The following is a 20,265-nucleotide window of genomic DNA, read 5'->3' as shown; positions in this document are numbered from 1 at the left end:
AATAATTTTGGCATGCAATAAGGAGGCCTCACTCCACCTGCAAAAGCCTCTGACGGCTTAAAGGTCTGCCATTAACTGAGCCGCTGCTGGGTTTGTGGAGTGGCCAGGACGGAAAATTGAGTACCTTAATGCAGCTTTGTTTCCTCTTTGGGAACCCAGAGAAGGACAAGCTCAGGCTCCAGCTACCTGGGCCCATCGGGCAGCGTGTCTGGCAGAGCCACAGTGCGATCCACTGCTCCCCTTTGCTGCCGCCAGCCCCAACTGCATGCTGCCGATGCAGTGATGCTAACAACAAAACTGTGCTTTTAAGAATTAACGTCTTTTTTTTAATCTCCTGTTTTCCAGCAGGAAGTGTATAGAGCCATCAGGTTGTCCTAAATCTCCAGTTACAGTCTAGAACGGAGTAAGGATGTCATCTGGTTTTCGCCCTTTCGGAGGGCAAAGGAGAGAGCATGGGGGGAAGCATCTAATTCAAGGATTTCCAGGCTGTGACGAGTGAGCTTGACAGCCCCTCAGTTCATTTCAGGACTCCTACCTGAGAGCGGGCTGTGATCGGTAACATCTGGGAGCTGGCAATACTTATTTCAGATGCACGTACCACATTTAAAATTTAAAAAAAAAAAAAAAAGAAAAACAAAAAAGCAGCTTGCTGTTTAATGGCCTTGCTGTAGGGACGCTGGCAGGCAGCACACCGTTGGCAAGCTGTTCCCTGGAGTTCAGGAGCGTATTCAAGGCCAGGAGATTTAGGGACTTATTAACGGCACTGCAGCTTCAGGCCCTGCTGTTAGCTGGCAGTCACCAAGCAAGTAAGAAAGCAGCCATCAGTGCCACGTTTAAGGCCGTTGGGTGTGCGTACGTGCCCCGTGCAGCATCTCTCTCTTCTGGCTAGAATGATTTTGACCTTCTGAGTTAAACTTTCCCGCTTAATGATATTTTCCTATTTGAATCCTCTTTTCTTCAGCTTATTTGCATGCGTTACATCATATTTCATTTAGGATTTGATACGGTCGGAAGCCTGGGATAAAAGACAGAGTAATAAAAGACTGTTTAATCATGAAATTTTGTAGGACTGGAAGCTGCTGGGACCAGTTGGGACCAGTCATGGGCAAAAGAAATATGTTTTGTCCACTGTTGCAGTCTTCCTAGAGCAAAGTGGAGGTCTCTGTCTGCTTTAGGAGAGCCAACTAAACCAGATCGTTCCCCTCCATACACGTGTATTATCTGATAATGTGCCAAGACAGTTTCCACAGCATCCTCGGCAGCGACTCTGCTGCTCAGCCGTGATGTCCCACCACGTGGGGACAGCCCTTGGGCAGGGTTTTGTCTGCAGCATCCAGAGCTAAGTATAATTGCTGAGAGTTAATCCAGCTCAGTGGTTTAAAGCAAGACTATAATCATAGTTATTGTTTTTTGTATTAAAATGCTCCCTTTTTTTTTTTAAAGTCCTCATTAGGTTTAGCAAACTGGCTGTAGAGGTGATTGCGTTCTGGTTGGAGAGATGTGCATGGGTGGAGCAGGGCTGCATGTCCTGAGGTTCCCCTTCCCTCTCAGTTCTTCTTGCTGCTTCAAGAAACAGTCATTTGCTGTAAAGCCAGGTTTGCAGATTTGATTGAAAATGACTGTGCAAAACCCTATCAAAGCCATGCATGCTCCAGAGTCATTTAAAAAAATAATAAATAAATCTAAAAGGCACCTTGGAGTGTGTGAGCTCCCTGGGATGTCAGGGGCCATCGCCTGTGGTTTGCTGGTGTCCCCAGGCAGGACCTAGTAAATCTATGTCTGCCCAAAGAGCCCAGGAAAAAAGGGGAGAAAGGATGAAATTGCTCTCTGAGGTTTAGGATGATTATTAAGTGCTGGCCCACTGCCTGATGACTGTCAGTCTGCAGAAGTGAGACAGATCTGGGAGAGGTGGCTGCAGCTGTATAGCTGGGAGGTTGTGCTTTTAATTGCTAATTAAAGTTACCACTTGCATTTGGGGTTTTCCTTTTTAAAGAATGACATCATATTACACAAGAAACTGCTAGCATTGTTTATAGCGTGACCAAACTGGCAACTCGCTCTTGCTGCTTTGCTGGTACATCTGTATTTCACCTATTGCCTACTTTTGCTTTCCCATCTGTTTTTTTTTTTATGAATTCTGTCCTGACAGCCCTTGTTCTTCTAGTCCTTGACTCCCCTCCCATGCAGACATACGATCCCATAACGTTTTCCTTTTTGTCTTTATAAACAATAGGCAGGCAGTCTAATAGTGTAAATCCAAAGTCAAGGGAGCTTTGCAGATTCAGCTTGACAACTCCTCTCTGAATTATTTAAAGGCCATAAACAAAAGAAAGCCTGTCTAGAGCTTCAGGTGACTTCTCATCTCGTATTGTGGAGAATGTCTGATAGGCGAGTCCCGCTAATTTTGCCCATTTAAATCTATGGGATTTAGTAGAATAGCAAAAGCAATTAGAATTCAGGGACTACCTCCTGGTATTCCTTAGGGGAGGGTAAGTTGCAGGGAGGTGAATGAGCAAGTCGAGGAGAGGGAAAGTGGAAGGTGAATGAAAGAATAGGGGATTTCTCTCTAAGAACTGTGTGTCAAGTTTGGATTCCCCCCCCCAATCAATGACTTGTCTAAAGACATCCTATGTTTTTCTTCTGACTTTAAACTCACTCCTTGGTGGGCTTTTTTTTACATCTTTTGTTTTTAAATCTAAAATGCTTTTCAACAGCTGAATGACCCTGTGATTTCTGATTTCTCAGGTGCATTTTTGCTGCTGTTTCACTCGTCTGTCTGGATTCAGGAGTGTTTTAGATGGATGGGATTAGGGAAGCAGGCAGCAGAGTACAATTGAGTCCTCTAGATGATGTGAAGTTCATTATTATCTTCTGAATAGTTCATTCTGCAGAACGAAGTAGGGAAGGTGTCATGCTTTGCATTTATTGTACTAAAGCTATAAAGCTGTACTCTCATCATTCTTAATACCTAAGGCATAGCTGTCTTCTCTTCCCACTCGCTTCTCCCCCCAGATAAATACAATGGAGAAAGCATCAGTAGTAGGATATTAGAGAAGCAACCTCATATGTTTCATCTGTACTCTGTATGGTTTTGTTTAATGAAGCTCTTCACCTTTTATGTACAGTCAGACTTTATTAAAATTCAATTTACTGTACTGTCTCTTTCAATACCAGCCATACAACTTGGTAATCAAGGCTGATATTTTGCAGTGTGGCCTTACTTTGAAAACTGACTTGCAAAAATGGCTTGTGGGCTTCAACGTGTCTTCTTTCACAGATTCCAGCGTCTTTCACTTTACGAACAAAAGATTGCTCTCTTCCAAACAGCCTTGCAGACCTGACCCAGCTCAAAGTCCAGTTCAGCTCCCTTTTGCATACGGTCATAATAGATTTACAGAGACCACGCTGACCATGAGCCAGGCCAGCTCTAAACCCCTTCTTGGCTGTATGTAGGTGAAGAGGATATGGTTCTGCTGGCTGGGGAGGATGCTGAGCTCTGCTGCTCCATCCTTACCTGTGCTTACCCTGTACCACAGGAACAGAAGACAGTAAACTATTTTAACACAACCCTATGACTTGAGTATGTGCAGGGGGAAGATTTAAGTATAACTGGAATTTTACCTAGTTACTACTCAAGAGTAAACTTGTGCTTGTGACATTAAATGCAGTTTCTGATACCATCAGAACCTGCAGGTGTAGGCCCTAGCCATTTTTCATTGCCAATCTCAAGTTTATCAACATCTCTTCTCCTTCATAATTTTCCTGCATGCCCTGGCTAGTGAAAATATCTGCCCACTGCAGTCGGCGTTTTTGAAACGGTATTCTGAGGAGAGAAAGCTTCCTATTTCTCAAGACTAGAGAAGGCCACATGGTTTGGTACAGCTTGCCCAGCCTTGTCTGGCTTGTGGGAGGTTTCAGGTACGTAGTGCTGCGCTTGATCCTGTTATAACATTAGCTGAATTGGATGTTGAAGGAGAGCAGCAGGTTGTGAATTCTTTCAAGATTAATGGAAACTTTTGTTTTACCTTAATTAAACTTCCATTCCTTAAATCAAAGTCCTCTTTCACAAATAGGTGTATGTTATAAATAGCATTAGCATAGGTACAATTTCATGAAGCTTATACACATGCTAATGTTAATGTTTGTGCCTTGATTCTTCTCTGCAAGAAACAATTTGTCCCTTTTATCTCACTGGGTCCTGGTGATTTCACTTCTGTGGCACATATATATAGTGTCGCATAGAAAATATAAGAGAAAAAAAAAATATATATTTCCTGTAGTGGCTTATGCAGCTACAAGCTGGGCCACCTTGCAGGCAGGCACCCTTCCCTCTTCTGTTCTTACCACCAAGCAGCTTGTGGCCCTTTGGGTGGAAGCAGCCTCCAGGGATGAGAGATTTTTGCTCTCCCGCTGTGCCTCCCTTCCCCTCCCCTTGCTGTAGCTCTGCTCGCCATGCAGATGTGTAATCCCCCACCCTGCCTGCCTGCAACCTCGGCTGGAGACGCAGCATCTTACGTATGCTGTCGTTTCCCCCCGCCACCGATAGCATCCTCAGTGCTGATACTTAGACCCATGACTCTGTTTCTGTTGCTATTAAATATACTATTCCTGGCTTAAAGAGAAATTAGGGCTTTGATTTCCATGGCTGCCAGACTTCTGGCCCATCCAGTAACACAATTAGAAGGCTTGCAGATGCAGTGAAACCGTCATCCTTCTCTTCCAGCTGGCATGAACAAAACATTCAGAATAGTTAATGTGTTTTGCAGATATTGAGCACTTGAGTCCCCCTGCAACATTATTCCAAGACCCATTAACAAAACAGTCAGGATTCTAACATATGTCCAGAACTTTCAAAGTTAGTTGGTTTGGGGTACTGTAGTATCAGGGTTTGGGTTTGGTTTGGTGGTGGGATCCCAGTTAAAAATGGATGGGTACGTTCAAGGGATGTTATTACAGTTAAAGCATACAAATTAAATGTCAGAATTCAGGTTGCTTAAACGTGATCCTTTTTTTGCATCTCTGTGTCAGGCCAGTCTTAGAGGTGGAGGTGATTTTCATTAGGACGGTGCAAAGAAGCTACAATCAGCAGGAGATCCAATTTACTAGGTGTTGTCCAAACAGACAGCGAGTGACAGCTTCCTGCCCCAAAGAGTTGACAGCCTAACTGTATAAAATGAACAGTAGCAGAGTATGAATCCATTATCAGTTTTAAATAAATTGGTTTCCTCAGTCCATCAGCCATTTCATGAGTTCCTGCCAAAGTGTTTCCCTCTTGCTGATGCAGCCAGCCTGACTCGGCTTGGCTCCCTTCGTCATTCCTGACATCTATGATTAAACCATTCTCCTGTATTGATTGCCACCATCTGTGGTTGTAATGCATTAATTGTTCTTCCACTTTGGCTTTGAGGGGACGGTGTCATGTGAGAGGTTTAGTAAGGTTTTCTTTTGACTCTGTCCCACTAGCACCGGCCAGCACGTGTTCCCACCAGTTACACGGCTGTAAGACCTCTTTCTCCAGAGGTTAGTTCGGGGCTTTATCTGCACTGTCTTAAGCCTATGGTCACTTTAATACCTGAATATTAGTCAAGCCTTTCTCTCTCTTGCCTTAATTAGAGGAATTCTGTATGATTTAATCTTTTGCACACCCTGTCTCAGACTGGGAGCTGTGCAGGCACTGGTGACTTTGTGATTACTCCCATGTAAGCAATGCTTTGTACATCATTCTGCTTGGAGAAGGAAGGGTCAGCATCCTGCCAATGTGAGACAGACTTCATATCAATACTCAGGTCCCTTAATCATAGAGATCCATTTGCCAAAGATACTGAGATGAGCTCCTCTTGGTTTCAGTGAGAACTTCTGAAAATCCATCCAGCTTTGCTGAGAGGCACGCACTTGGGTTAAAGGGACTGACAGTAGGCATCATTTGGGTCTGAAATGTTTCATCACATAATAATTGGGAAACCTGAAGTGTTTCCACAGCATGTAATTTGCCTACAGAGCAGAATTCATGACTTTTGGAAAAAACAAGGCTGGACTTGCCCCAGTATGGGCTGTTGGACTGAATTCTAGATGACTGCCAGGCACTATCAAAAAAACCATCCCTGATACTTTGGGCAAATCAATTTGGCTGTCAGCTGTAGCCTCAGTCCCAGGAACCAGTGTTTTTCTGTACCAAATGGGGGAAGCAAACAAAACTGCTGGATCTAGAACTGTAGGTTGAAGGCACAGAGGAGCATGTCCTGAAACAGAGCTGCCACGGTTGTGTGGGTTGCCACCATTGGGACTGCTGTGAGCGTCGTCTCCTGGATGTGGGAAGGGGAGGGGAGAAGGCAGGATGGGCTCTGCGTGGCCTTGAAAGACTGATTAAAGTATGGGTTTGTAAAAGAGTGAGGATATTGGGACACCTGATATTTTCCAAGATTCATAACTGTTCAGTGTGTTGTGAGCAGAGTTGGTGTCATTCAGGAATTTCTTGCTCTTCTCTCGTGCTCCTGGCATGGGAGCCTGGTGTGAAACTCCCCAAGGGTTGGATGAGTTGTTGGAGCGCTTGGGAGATACCAGACACCTCGTAGGTCTAGGACCTATGACTGCTAGGGAAGTGTCCTGCATCCCATGAGCTTACATGTGTGTGTGTAGGTATGAACTGTGGGGTGGGAAGGGTCATTAAGTGTTCTGCAAAACCCTTGGCTGGGTATCATGTTGGACCCAGTGTGTTCAGCCTCACCTGGCAGGCTGCTGCAGTTCAGGGTTGATTTTTAGCATGCTTGGTAGCGGTGGTTTGTGCCCCTAGTCTGTTTGGGAGAGGAACGCAGCTGGAACCGATTTCTCATTGGCAAATAAGTAAATTCTGCAGTTCAGAAAAGGAATGCTTATTAGGAGAGTTAAATCTCAGTGGTATTTCTCCCTGTTTTTTTTCTTCAGTGCCTCGTTGTGAACATCTGGATTAACCTTGGGCAAATCCACTGAGTGTGTTGCCTCGGTTTCCCCACATGTCAAAGTAGGATAATACTTAGCTACCTCACCAGGGCATTTGTTACACTTAATTAATGTTGTAATGTGTCTTTGGTTCCTCTGATAAAATGTGCTGTGCAAATGCGAAGTTGTTTTTGCTGATTGGATTGTTAATTAAATGTGCATATATAAATGATTTATTGGCATTAGAGAACTAAGACTTAATAGTTTAAAATATTAACGTCAAGGTGGTTGGGTCAATTTTAAGCCTGTATCATTCAGCTATTTAGAGACTGAAACTAATGGCACTGGGAGAGGAAGAGAAGCAGGAGCTGGACCAGCTAACAGCTTATTTCATAGTATTTCTATGTGGGGATTGATTTAATAACAGGATCTGAACTCCAGTGCCTGGCCCAGGGAAGCCACTGGCAGCATCAATGGTGCACTGAGCTTCACAGAGCACCAGAGATGTGTCACCTAGCAGCGATCCCTCTTGGCCCAACTTAGAAACCATTTGTCAGCCTTTGGAGGGGTGTGCTCCAGTTCAGCACGGCAGCTGACGGGCGGTATTAGCTCTTGTGTATCAGGAAAAAGCATGAAAGAAAGGCTATCTGGGGCATGTGTGCATCTGCAAGGCTGCTGATATGGATCACCTTCTCCTGTTGAAAGCTCCTGGCCCAGCAGCGGTTTGTTCCCACAAAATAGCATGGTGTTGCAGTCTCTAACTATAAAGCTTCTGTCTCTTTATATTCTTCTGTCCTCTGTTTTTTATCTAGGCAGATGTTTCTGAGGTGGATGTGAGAATGAGCTGTAGTTGACAGCCCAGGCAGGGACCAGAGGAACAGATATGTCATCCTAGTGCAGTAATGAATTCAGGGACTTAGAAGTACAGAGCTAAGAAGAGAAGGTGGCCTATGGGAGCAGACACAGTTGATTGATTGGATACTGGGACCAGAGAGGAAGGTTAACCATCATCTATTCCCTTTCTGAACCCAAGGAAGATGTGCACATTGGTGTTGGTGCTAGCACGTTGGAGGCAAAAGGGTTGGAAAGAAAAGGAAACTGTTCTGTAAGCAGGATTTTCAAAGGTGGATTCACAAGCAGAGGGAGGAGGAGATGGGAAGACGTACGCAGTGCTGTGGAAGAGGCAGTTGAAACTCAAGAACGGAGTGCTGAAACTAGGGTTATGATGAGAGATGCCATGCAAGGGACAATGATCTCACAAATACAAAAGGCCCGAAGGATATGGGACAGATGGTCTGGGAAAGATAAAAGCCTTCTTGCACAAACTAGGGAATTGCTGATGCAAGTGTGAAGAGGAATATTTGAAAGAGGGAACTGAGCAACTGAGGAGCGTTGGATACAGTTGAGCTGGAAGAGAAAGCACTGACTTGGCAAAAAGGAGAAGGAAGAAGAATAGAGAAGGTAAGAGGGATGGGGGAACACATCATGAGTGTGAAAGAGGCATAAGAGAACCAACTAAACATGAAGCAGGGCTTAAATTGGAGTTTGCCCTTCACAGTAGGGCAAGGAGTGTGTCATAAATTAGAGGACCGAGGAGCTGGGACGTGTGGGAAAGGATGTCTTCTAGCATCTCTCAGGAGTTTCCCATCAGCATCCATTCCTTCCCAGTGAAGCAGCTGGAAGTGGTGGTCCTTGCTGTGCTTCAGGACTGGGCTGTGTAGCACTCGTGGTAGGCTGTGCTCGTAGGGTGGACTTGCTTGTCTGTCTAATTTGGGGTAGCTTGGACTGAAAAGGCTTTTCATGTTCTACTGATTTCTGTTTACAGCTCCGATCCCTGATGGTTTGCCATTGATCTGTGCAAAATTAGAATCTAAAACTACCAGATTTAGGTCACATTTCTGAATACTCTCATGCAGATTGGTGGCCGTTTCTTCGGATGGTACATTTTGTTTCTGATGAGGGTTTGGAAGGGAGGCGTAAGCAATAGCGATAGTAATGATAGCACCCTAGGGCTTGGTGTTGCCACATACAGCACTGATGGGCAGGGCAGCATGCTCCCTTGGCTAGGGAGAGATTAAATTCATCATCTCCAGCATGATGTAATGACTGACTGCAACAAACAGTAGAAGAGAAAGGAGGAAAATGTATCGGCAGAGGGAACGCAGGTCTTGGACTGTGCAGTTGTCAAGCGACGTACAGCATTGCATTATGTAGAATTGCCAAACGAATATTTGGGAGCTTTAAGTATTAAGAGAATAGATGCTAAAAGCTGTTTTCACTAAACTAATGCCTAGCCATTTCCTGTGGTTTTGCAATATTGATGCTAATGTGTTGCATGTTTATGTATACGTTTTTTTATAGGCTTATTGCAAGCTATATTTATATACTGCTGCTGCTTTGTTCAAGGCCTTGAGTATATTGTTTATGGGAAGTGTCTGAAATCCCAGGATATACGATCACAGGAACAAGTAGCTTTAGAGACCTTGTCACAGGTAGATGGGCAGTGGAGCTCAATATAGAGGAGGAGAAGACTTGCCCTTTGGGGGATGGGGGTTAATGCCAACATAATTTGGTTTTAACATATGTCTTCCTACCTTTCCTGATGGGGAGTGTGCAACAGCTGTTAAAGCTGTGTAATTCACTTTGCAGTAGATGCAGAATAAGTGTCTGATGAGTTATTCTCATCATGAATTCTAAATAGGCGCTCATCAAAACCAGTTTTGTTCCAGAACAACTAAATTACAGAGGCAGTCGCCTGTAATATATCAACAGTTCCTGGGGTGGGCTTTGCTGGCTGGTTCTCCTGCCTTTGCAGAGCTTTCTTTGCCCTCTTCCCATCAGTCTCATTGGCCTCTGTTTCCATCTTGAATTCAGAAGATGGTGTAGAAATGAGCAAATTGGTGTCTGTGTGCAGCACCGTACACGTGCGTACTTCTATTTTCTTCTAGCCTGGTCTTCAGTTGCCTTGTTGATCTTGTTTTCTTGAGAGCTACATGCTGAAAAGAAAGGTCATGCTAAGAAAAAGTGATTTCTCACTTGGATGAGAGATAGCTTACTACTTATTTGAGTGTGTCATTGGAGCAAGCCTTGGACCGCTTTCCTCTGCGTGCCCGTGTGCTGTGAATACAGAGACCTGGGTATATATGATAGCGAATAAGCTTCCAGTTATAGAGCATCTTCTCGTGCTGAGTTTGGTCTGAATAGGAGTAGAAAAATGTATTAAGTGTAAAATCCAAAAATGAGAAGACTGCTTCTTTAGGGAGCAGGAAAGAGGGATATATTCATGTATTGAGAGTCGCGGTTAGAAAATACCAGATGTGGAAGTGTCAGAAAACTTGATAAAAGCATCCCTGGTACAGAGGTTAAAGTCTGGGAATTGCAGAAAAATGAAGGGAGGCATTCAAGGAGATGTTGAATTTCTACCTGCGCGCATTTCCTAGCGAGACGTGCTTCATCTTGTGCAGAAGCCGCAAGCTCTGCGTGATGTAGGATGATGAAAACACTAATTTGTTTGAAAGCTTTTTTTCCCCTTTGTAGAGTGTCCATGTATTCCTACGTGAGAAGAAACTATACACGTGTGTATATGATTGCAGGCAAGTTTTTCTGTAGAAAGCGAGCCAAAGGAGTGCTGTCATCTTTAAATCTGTGGGTTAATGTGTTAAGAAAATATCTTTATTATGCTGTGCGGGTGTAATCGTGTAGCATTTATAAACTTAAAACCACAAAAGATTGCGTATTTGCAGCTGGATCTAGAAGGAAGCACAGACAAGACATTTTTCAGATACATTGAGTTGTTGCTTTTTCTGGGGGCCCAGATAAGCCTAAGGAGGCTTTATCTCTGTGTGTACAAAGGAATTACCTTCAGAAAGAGATAAAAATACAGTTTCTAAGGATTAAAAGACACGGTTTAGGCATACGTGTTCTCTTCCAGGTTTAAAACCTAAAGTTGGGTGTTGCTGCTTCTGAAATGTCTTGGTACGACATCTTTTGTACGTAAGACTTCGTTCTTTAAAGAAGTGCTCGGTTTAAAGAAGTAATTAATTTCTGCTTGGGCCTGATGTTCACAGTATAGATAATAAATATTCCCTTAAAATTGTTCAAAAGGGATTAATGTTAGGTGAGTGTGATAGCATATAAAGTAAATTCTGGCACACAGGGAGACAGAGGGTTGTGCGCCACTTAACCATCCCACCGTGCACCCCTTCATTGATAACGATTGTATCACAACAGTGGAAAAAAGAAAATAAAGTTCTGTGTGCAGCACATTGTCCTGCTGGGAAGAGATCTAATCTAGCAGTTTAGCTTTTAAAAACCTCTTGATTTTTGGACGCTGGAGGTTCATTGTGTTTCCGAGGTTAGAATTTGTAATTTTCTTTCGAAAACAAAAGCTGACTTGAGTCATACAACAAGAAAATAACCAGGTCTTAGGGGAATTCAAGTGAAAAGCCATTAGAATCTGCTAATTACAAGATGAAGAGCAGTCAAGCAGTGGTGGTCTGTTGGGGGACCGCTTTCACATATTTTGATGTATGAAAAGACTTCACACATGATGATGATGGGAAAAGTTTTGGTGAAATATGTCTTGCAGATGGTCTGGAGCTCAGTCCTAAAAGCCAGCACCTGAGTAATAGTTGCCAGCTTCAGTAAGGACTGAGTAGCTTTACTTTAAAGAAAGGGCTTTCTGTACAAAGAGCACTAGATTTAGTTCAACTATATACTTTTATTCTGCCTATAAATAACATAAGACAATGGCCACTTGAGTGCAAGCTTTCTCACCCAATATATTTTCCCATTGTATCAACAATTTTGCTTAATTAGGCTCCAGTTCCTTTGAGTAAGTGTTCAGGGTTCGCTGGCAGCGAGTCCGGCTGCTTGAAAGAGAATTGCTGATGAACCAGCCATTCGTTAGCAAAAACATCTGCTGAGGTGGGAAGGTGAGAAGTTGTTAATTTAAAATAAGATCTTTAAGAATCCTAACTGTGAATCAGTAGAACAAACGTAGCTGAAAATCCAGAAAATTCACGCTTACCTCAATGACGACTGCGCTGGAAGTTTGAGGCGAATATGCTTTGTTTGTGCAGAAAAGGAGGGATAACAGAGGCACAAACTCCATGGCCTGTAATTATTTTTAATACAGTGAAAGTCCCAAATAAGATTTCCAGTCCATCACGTGAACGTGTGCACGTATCACTTGGAGACACATCTTGCTTCACCATTGGCATCTCTATAATCCTAAGGAACAATTTCTTCAGCCCGTTGCGTTATTGCTGGTATCTGTAGAAGGTAGGAGGGAGTGCAAAAGTAGGAAATGGTCCATGTTGTATCACTTCTACTTTAGCCAAACTTTCTTACTTTCTCAGCATGAGCCTTGCAGGAAACAGTCGGATAAGTTTTGTTAAAGGTTAGTTTTGTTGGGCTAATGGCACAGAGGAGTGCTGCTGCATCTTTTATGTGTTGGCTTACATGGTCAAAGCCGTGGTTGTTAGCTACCCACTGCAGTTCCCAACCTTCAAGTATTCTGATTCCGTTCCTGGTAAGACTAGCTTTCACAAAACTATTGCATTTACAAACTATAAAAGTGTAGGTTATGTTCACTTGCGAATGAAACTGTGAATCAGAACATTTATAACAGGGGGACTGAGGTGTTTCAAAGTCAGTGTCCAAGCTCCTCCTCTTGTGTAGACCATGCTCCAGCTTGTACTTCAGTGTGAGCTTCTGAATTTCACTTTAAGGATTGATATATGTGGGATAACAGAGGAGGAATGGTCTCGCAAAGGATTATATTAAAGGGAAAAAAAAAAGATGTGAGTGATTTATGCTCGTCTTGCCTATTTTGAGCCCCTTTGGGACAGGCGCTCTGTTTTGTGTCAGGAAAGGAAGATGTGCAAAATCACAGCTGAGTATTTTGGTCAAGCCCGCTGGCAAGAGGGGTGCTTAACTACTGGAGCACTGCGGCTGCAGGCGGGCATCCATGGTGGCTCTTTTTAGTGAAGAGGGATGGCTAGAGACGAGCTTTGCAGTTACTGGGAGGATGGGTTTACAGCTTAGCTGGAGGGTCTGTCTGGAGCTTTCCCTTGCTCTGTAGAGTTGAGTCCGCTTGGATATCAGTGTGTGTCCCTCCAAGGAGATGTGTGTGTGGTTTTAAGAGCTGTCCGTCTGGGATGATGTTCACTTAGTCGTGCTCCCCCCCGCAATGTTTTCTTGCACGAAGATGTAAAGAGAGAGTGGAAAAGCCACAACTTCAGCTGTCTCTTACTCCCCATTGCACTGAAGCAGCTCCGACAACTTTTCAGTTGTTCAGCTGAGTTTCCTCAAGCTTTGTGAAACATCCAGGGCATTTCTGATTCTCTTAGTGCCGACTGCTCTTGTATGAATACCAGCAGTCAGCCAGACTCTCCTTCTCCCTTCCTTCCTTCCCTGTACAAATTGCTTCCCCAGGGCCATCCAAATACAGGGCTCATCTAGGAGGGAAGGAAATCAGCGTGCTTCAAAACCCAGCTGTCACTGGGTGAGTAATTCCTTTGAATGATGAATGTAGCAGGTATCTCATCTGCTCAGGAAGGTCCTAAATTTGATTTTGTTTTTCTTTGTCATCAAGAATATGCTGCAGAAATCTCTTCTTTTGGTGCAATCAATGAAAGCCCCTTCAAATCCCAAGGGCAAATGCTCCTAAGTTCCTGTGGGTGGACCAGTCGTGTTCATCCAGTGCCGCATCCAGGAGAACAGGGATGTGTCAGGGTCAGGACAGAGGTGCTTCTGTCTGGTCTGTCTTTGCACTCAGGACTGATTTACAGCTTCATTTGCATAATGCCTACCTCCGCGTGGATATGCGTCCAGTCTGTAGGCAATAACAAAGATTTGTGGTGGAGTGAAGTCCTTCCCAATGTCAAGGAGCTGTCCTTCAGACTTCACCTAATACTGTCGCTGCAGTTGAGGAAAAAGTTGGCATGTGTGGAAGGCTGTTCATCAAGTCTTAGCGCAGGACTTCAGCGCTGGAGCATCTTAGAGCAGTTCTGGAACTGCACCCTATATTAATCTTAACGCGAGTCCTGAGATGCACCTACATTTGTCAATTAATCTTTCTAAATTCGTATGTAATGCCAAGAGACAAGAACATGCATACTTTTGACATCCCCAGAGCCTTGCTCTTTTCTGTTGACTTAACAGGACCAAAACTCTTAAGCTGTCTCCTGTCAATTTTATGGCTGTCCCTGGCTTGTTGAGATGCCACGTTATCTCATCGCAGGGGACCCGAGTGCGCTGCGCCACGTCTCCACCGATCGCTCCTTATCTGCCTTGATGTGCAGAGGAGAGGTTGCCACATTTCATCAGGTTACACAGTCAGTGGCTTTCCACCGGGTTGCAGTAATACTTGAGATTAGCAGCCGCACAGAACAAAATGCTGTTCCTTGCCCGGCAGTTAACCCTCATCTTTTGATCTTTGTTGTGTTTGTTCATTTTTTTCTTCAATCTTCTTTTAGCAAAGGCAGCTGGTACCTTCTGCCTCTCCTGTTAAGAAGGGCTACAAGTGCTAACCACCCATAGGAGGAGGCGCATGTGTAGAAGAGTCATTTTAATAACTGATTTCTTCAGAGCAGGGCTACTCAGTCGGGGTGGATCTCCAGCATACCCCCTGCCTCTGCTTTGGGAGTTTCTGGCTCCTGCAGACAACAAATGTGGGAGGGATGAGGAAGGCCAGCCTTTCAACCTTCTTGTCCTGCATAGAAATACCAAGTGATTATGGTGAACTAGAACATGCAACCACAATGGATGGTGATACCCTGTTTTTCATGCCTGAGATATATAGATGCTTGTAGTGGTGCGGTAGGGGAAATAGGTATTCTGCCACTTAAGTGGTCAAGGTGGTTACCTTTTGAGAACGTGGTGACTCCATTCATACATGTCTTGGCAAAAGGATTGGTTCAACATGCACACGGCTGTCACGAGTTACAAACCTACAGATCTAAGCATCTTCACGACTTGCGTGGGAGTTTAACGTGTGGAATATATTGGCTGTTTTACAGGCAACACAGAAGGAAGAGAATTGTTTCTTTAGAGGATTAAAAACAAGTTACTTAGCTGTGTTCCCAGGGAAGCAGTGCTAGAGTGCCTTAACAAGCAAGTCACTGTTTGTTTGATGACAGATTTGGTGCTAATTTTGCTGCTGTCTGCTCCCGTTTGCATCTCATGGTTGTGGATGAAAGCAGCAGAGTGGTGATTAGCTCAGACCTTGCTGAAAAAAAAAAAAAAAACAGTGGCTTCTGAAGAACAAGGGAGTGAGAGTATATTACCCTCTGGCGTTTTTATTTTATTTAGCAGGTAAAACTGTTCATTGAACCAGAGTTCATTTACAGTGGCACCCCAGCAGACTGCAGCAGCAGGATGAATTACCAATCACTCACAGTGCAAACAGGAATCATTCAAACCCTGGATCACCTGTACTTAGGAGTTCAAGTCCCTTGCACTGCACACTAGATAGCTGCTAGTGCCTCTCCCTTGCCTCCAGAATCCTATCAGGCATCCCGATCCCTGTTTTAGTCCCCAAATCACACTTACATCTGCATTCCCCCCCGCTGGGTTTTGATTTTAATGCTGTTAACCTGAAGCTGAGCAGTTCATAAGGTTAGACTCTTTTAGCCACCAAATTAATGGAAATTGGAGTATATGCTTCCTTTGAGGATATACTTTCTTTTCAGGAGCTTTGACTTGGAGGATCATTGGTGAGATAATATCAGGAGTCTTAAGTAATCCCCTAATGATTGTACCGGGGGTGAACAAATCTGTCTATGACAATTAGCCCAGTGGTCCACCACAAGGCTACTCTTACCTGATAAGTGAGTTTTTGCATTGAAAAGGATTTTTCTCCCTTTGCTTCGAAGCTGGTGGCTGTGCGAAGTCCCAAACCTTGTGGCAAGGCAGCGTGCAACCCTGTTGGGGCTGGGTCGAGCTGCCTTTCCGCTCCCTTTGGAGCGGGTCGTATTCTAGTCACTGAGTTTATTAAAAAAGCATGTGTTAAGCGATGGGATAATTACAGCAAGTTTTTCAGGGGATGGGTAGCAGCAGCAGGAGAAATTGAAAAATGTGTCTGAGAAAAGATATCAGCCGTTTTTAGAGAAAACAGTTTGCGGCAGGCGGTTTGGCAGCATACACTACAACTGCTGGCACAAGGACGGATGCAGGACACCGGTCTGGGAGCAGTGGTTCAACCTCGGCATCTCCAGGGCTGTCGCTGGCACCCCAGCGCTTACATGCTTTAGGTTTATTAGCACCATATCGTTCCTTTGGATTTCCCCCTGTCTGAACGATTTTTGGTTTGGGAGGGTGCATCTGCACTTGCTGGTCGCATCAGGAATGCGGTCTGAAGAGCAGAGGCTGTCTCCCCCAGTTTTTGCCTGGGGGTTGCCTGACTGATGCAGCAGACCATTAATTTGCAGACAACCAGGATATCTCCAAAGGCAACTCCATCAATTGGCAGGAGGTAAATAGATGCTGCCTTTCTGAATAAAGTGGTGCTGGAGCCCTGTCTGTTTATCTTCCCTTCCAAACTGGCTGTATCTGCTATTGCTCTCTAATCTCTTCTCTTCTTTGTTTTACTTGTCTGAAACCTTTTGGCTCTGTGAGAGGTTGCGTGGCCTCAGAACCGGAGGGGTTTTGTCATGGTGATTAGTCGGTTTAGTTAGAGTGCTGGAGACCTTTGTCCATATGCTGCCAAAAGATGAAAATTATTATTATTATTTGCCCACTTCACAGGGAGACTGTGAGGATTAATTCATGTTTGTAAATTGCTTTGGAGATTTAAAGCTCTGTACAAGCGCTAAGGATTATTGCTTTCTAATTCTTTAAGGTAATATAACTTTTTATAAAGACTTTTAGCCTCAAAAGCATCTTGGAAATAGGAAGAGTTAAGTCCCTTTGAAATGAGATGTACTTCTAATGTTTAAGATAAAAACAACTGCTGCTTCTCTGCTGCTTCTTCCAAAAAAGGAAAAAAAAAAAAAAAAAAGCAATGGCAGATTGTGATAGTGCCTCTTCTTTTTTTCCAGGAGTCCAACGTGCTGATTGCTGCTAACAGTCAGGGTACAATTAAGGTAAGTTATTTCATGCATCTCCTCTTTGAACGCTTGAATCTGTTGTTAGTAAAGAGCAAGGTCAGAGAAACTGTACAGCCAGGAGAAACCATTAGAGGAGGTCATCCCAGCTGTAGAAGTTTGTAATTTAAATGATGTATTTGCCTCTGGCACATGGTGGAGCGAGCAGACAGCGTGCTAGCAATGAAACCCAGTTAAAGCAAGGTGTAGAAAAGCTGCTGGCGGCCATCCAGCACCCGCCATGCCTCCCTGCTCCTTGGGGTCCTGGTAGCATGGAGAGTCTGGCACAAGCATCTCCCCAGGCTCATGCTGGTTCTTGTGGCAGCAGAGGCTGTGCGTTAACTTGCCGGCGTTAACCAGAGCTCGTCCTCTGGCTGCTGCCGCCGACGTCGGGTGCAGCGGAGCTGAAAGCTGAGCTCCTGATGTGCAGCCGGCTGGAGCAATGTTTGAAATGAGTAGGGATGCTCCCTCGCTTCGCTTACTCCTGGTGCCCAGACTGGCTGTAACAGACAGCAGCTGCCAGCGCAGGGTTTTGTGAAAGCAACAGCCTTCCCCATGCACCGAGACGCCAGCATTTTGCCAGGTTTTCAGCACTTGAATTAAAAGTCTTCCAGAGTGTCTGTTCAATGTATTTCTATCCATGAAATGTCAAGTAATATGAAAAAGACTTTGTCCTTCTTTACGTGTCTGTCAAACAGTCAAGCAAAACCAGTACCCAAACCCAGGCTGATGCTGATCCTCCAGAGAACCCCAGGTCTGATGCCATCCCAAATTGTACACAGCAACATTGACCTCCACCATGCTTTTGAGGGTTGGTGGTTAATGCCAGAAGCTTGTAGCCCAGAGCCCTGACAGCTTTTTGTAGCTGCTGATAAAGGGGTTTACTTGCTGTTTGCAAAGTTACACTCTGGATTGTCACTCTCATGAAGCTGAGGTCCTCGTCCTGATTTCCCCTTGCATCCCTGTGACAATAGCAGCTCTCTGGAGCCAGACCAGAGTTGCTGGTTTGAACAGTCCTGGAAAAATCACAAAAAAAAAAAAAACCAGGAATGGGGAGAGATCCAAGTGGTCTGTGTTTGACTGCATGTCAAGATTTTTTTTTCCTCCTTTTTAGGCCACAAGTGGCCTGGTTACTCCTGCTGTTGCAGCGTGTGATGCTGTAGCCTCTCATTCATAGGTGATTTATTTAGCAGGCTTTGGAACTTGTTGGTCGTTACTTTGGTCACTTCCTTCTTAGTAAAATGGACAAAATGCACAGATGCTTTTGATATCTTGAAGTGAATCCAGCAGCAACAGGAGAGTGATTAGAGGAGAGGTTTTGCTCATGCACTTTGCTTGTTAATGAGAGAAGGTAGACAGAGAAATGCGCAAACAGCCAGGGCTGTCAGAAGTCTGGTATTTCCATTTGCCTTTGGCAAGCACGTAGGGGGAAGGTGGGACGGTCTGGGAAAGGACTGGATTTGCACAAACCCACTCCAGTCTGGGGGCAGATGCCATGCCAGACAGTACCCTGGCCTAAAGCTCCAGAGCTTTCCCCAGTAAAGCCAGACCAGGTTAATACAGGCTGTGACAGCCTTCATAGTCACTTTTCTTCTGCCATCTCTAGACCATGCTTTCAGAGGCTGCTGCACCATCTTAGCGTGGACAAGGGAAATGTGAGCACAGAGGGCTGAGAGGACAAAATCTCTGATCTCCATTACAAGATTTCCAAGAGCTGGTTGATTGGGATGAGTGGAAATGACGCAACTGTGGATGGGTTTGCTTCATGCTGTAATTTATCCTAGCGCAAGCAGACATCAACATCGGGATCCTTGCCAAGTGCTTATCCCATTTGTGTGATCTTATTGCATGCTGGTGAATAAAGGGTAAGGGGTGGAGACGGAAGGGTCAGTCCTGTCCTAGTGATCTATATGCTGATGTAGGAGATAATGAATGTCATAAATTCCTATTCTAAATGTCTCATCTTCCCTACTAATCAGGTACTGGAGCTGGTATGAAGGGTTTTCTCTCAAGGCATGAGGTACTTGGTCCTGCTGATATGCTACAGTATTCATCTGGGATCCTCAGTGGGACAAGAAACCGAAACCACCTTGATGTTCCTCCCCAAAACCATCATGTTTGGGTTTTTTTCCATTTATGGACTTTCTAGGACATTTTGAGACACTGGAAACACCAGTGAACTGTCTGCCATCAACATTAACTCCACAGACTTTGCTGCTGCTGGTGGTGGTGGTATGGTTGTCTAATTTTTATGATAGGAAAACAAATTCTTTTAAATAAAAACAAAAAGGAATAATAAAATTTATTGAGCCACAAGCTGAAGCTGGAAGATTCTCTCTTGTTGCATATGGGAACAGATTTACTTGGGAAGGGAGCTTACAGGACCACACAGGGCTGTCCTCAGTTGCACATCTCCAGTTACTTTCATCTGGACTGTTCTTCGTCCCTATTGGAAAAAGAAAGTCTCTAAGCCTTACATGGACATGCAAGCAATTCACTTTGAGATCCCATAATGATATGGTTTGGTTGTTCCTTTGATTTATTAATTTTTTTAAGATACCTTAAATGTTGAGAAATGTCACCCAGGTTGACACCTCTGGAGACTGAAGTCCTCTGGTCGTCAAGAAGAGAAGGGCACCTTCCCCTTCCTCCTCTCCTTACACCCTGGCCTCGACCCAAAGGGGCAGCTCCAAAGGAGAGGATTAAGTTGTCCTCCTGTCCGTGTGAGCCTGGGCCTTTCTGCTGCCTGCCACCAGTGACGTGCTGAGATGAGGTGACCTGCAGTTGCCTGGGACCTGGACTGACCTCACCAAGACGTTGTGAGATAACGATCTCCCTCCCCCTGACCTGGCTGTGTTGACTATCTCAGCTAGAGGAGGAAGCTTCTAGATTCAGTTACCAAAGCCCTGCACCACTTAATTGCCCGTGTGGTCTGGTTGCGTTTGCCCCTCTCTGCACACCATGAAAGCCAAGCGTTTTGAATGTTGTAATAAGAGAGGGGATGGAGTTGGTTTGTAATGTGTTTCAGAGCCATGATATAAGTAGCCTTATTTTTAATGGTCATGCATACACTTAATTGTACATACGGAGGGGGAATAAACCATGATGCTAAGAGTCGTTGTTGCTTTGTTGGCAGGATAGCGGGGGGGTAAGAAGGTGCAGACAGTCTTCACGAGTAGCAGTCACGCTGAGCTGTCAGGATTGCTGCCAGAACTCGTTAAGCTTGAAAGTGGAATTGGTGGGCGTAGCATCTTTTCCTAGC

The 20,265-nt window shown here is 44.6% G+C and overlaps 1 protein-coding gene and 1 non-coding gene across 2 annotated transcripts in view; both read left to right on the top strand.

The window, feature by feature from the left end:
* The window catches only part of COP1 (COP1 E3 ubiquitin ligase), a 128,377-nt gene extending 109,058 nt beyond the window's left edge, over window positions 1-19,319 (top strand). The window contains 2 exon segments of the mRNA XM_050900833.1: window positions 16,959-17,003; window positions 18,610-19,319. Of these exon segments, the coding sequence (XP_050756790.1) occupies window positions 16,959-17,003; window positions 18,610-18,642 (78 nt within the window). The 3' untranslated portion in view covers window positions 18,643-19,319.
* Window positions 1,079-1,213, top strand: LOC127019439 (small Cajal body-specific RNA 3). Its single transcript, XR_007766930.1, has one exon. It is a non-coding gene; the product is annotated as a small Cajal body-specific RNA 3 (non-coding RNA).
* Window positions 19,320-20,265: the final 946 nt, after the last annotated feature.

The sequence above is a fragment of the Gymnogyps californianus genome, chromosome 8, assembly GCF_018139145.2.
Source record: "Gymnogyps californianus isolate 813 chromosome 8, ASM1813914v2, whole genome shotgun sequence".
NCBI lineage: Eukaryota > Metazoa > Chordata > Aves > Accipitriformes > Cathartidae > Gymnogyps > Gymnogyps californianus.
Note: the sequence above shows the minus strand (reverse complement) of the source record. Positions and strands in the feature narration are given on the sequence as shown.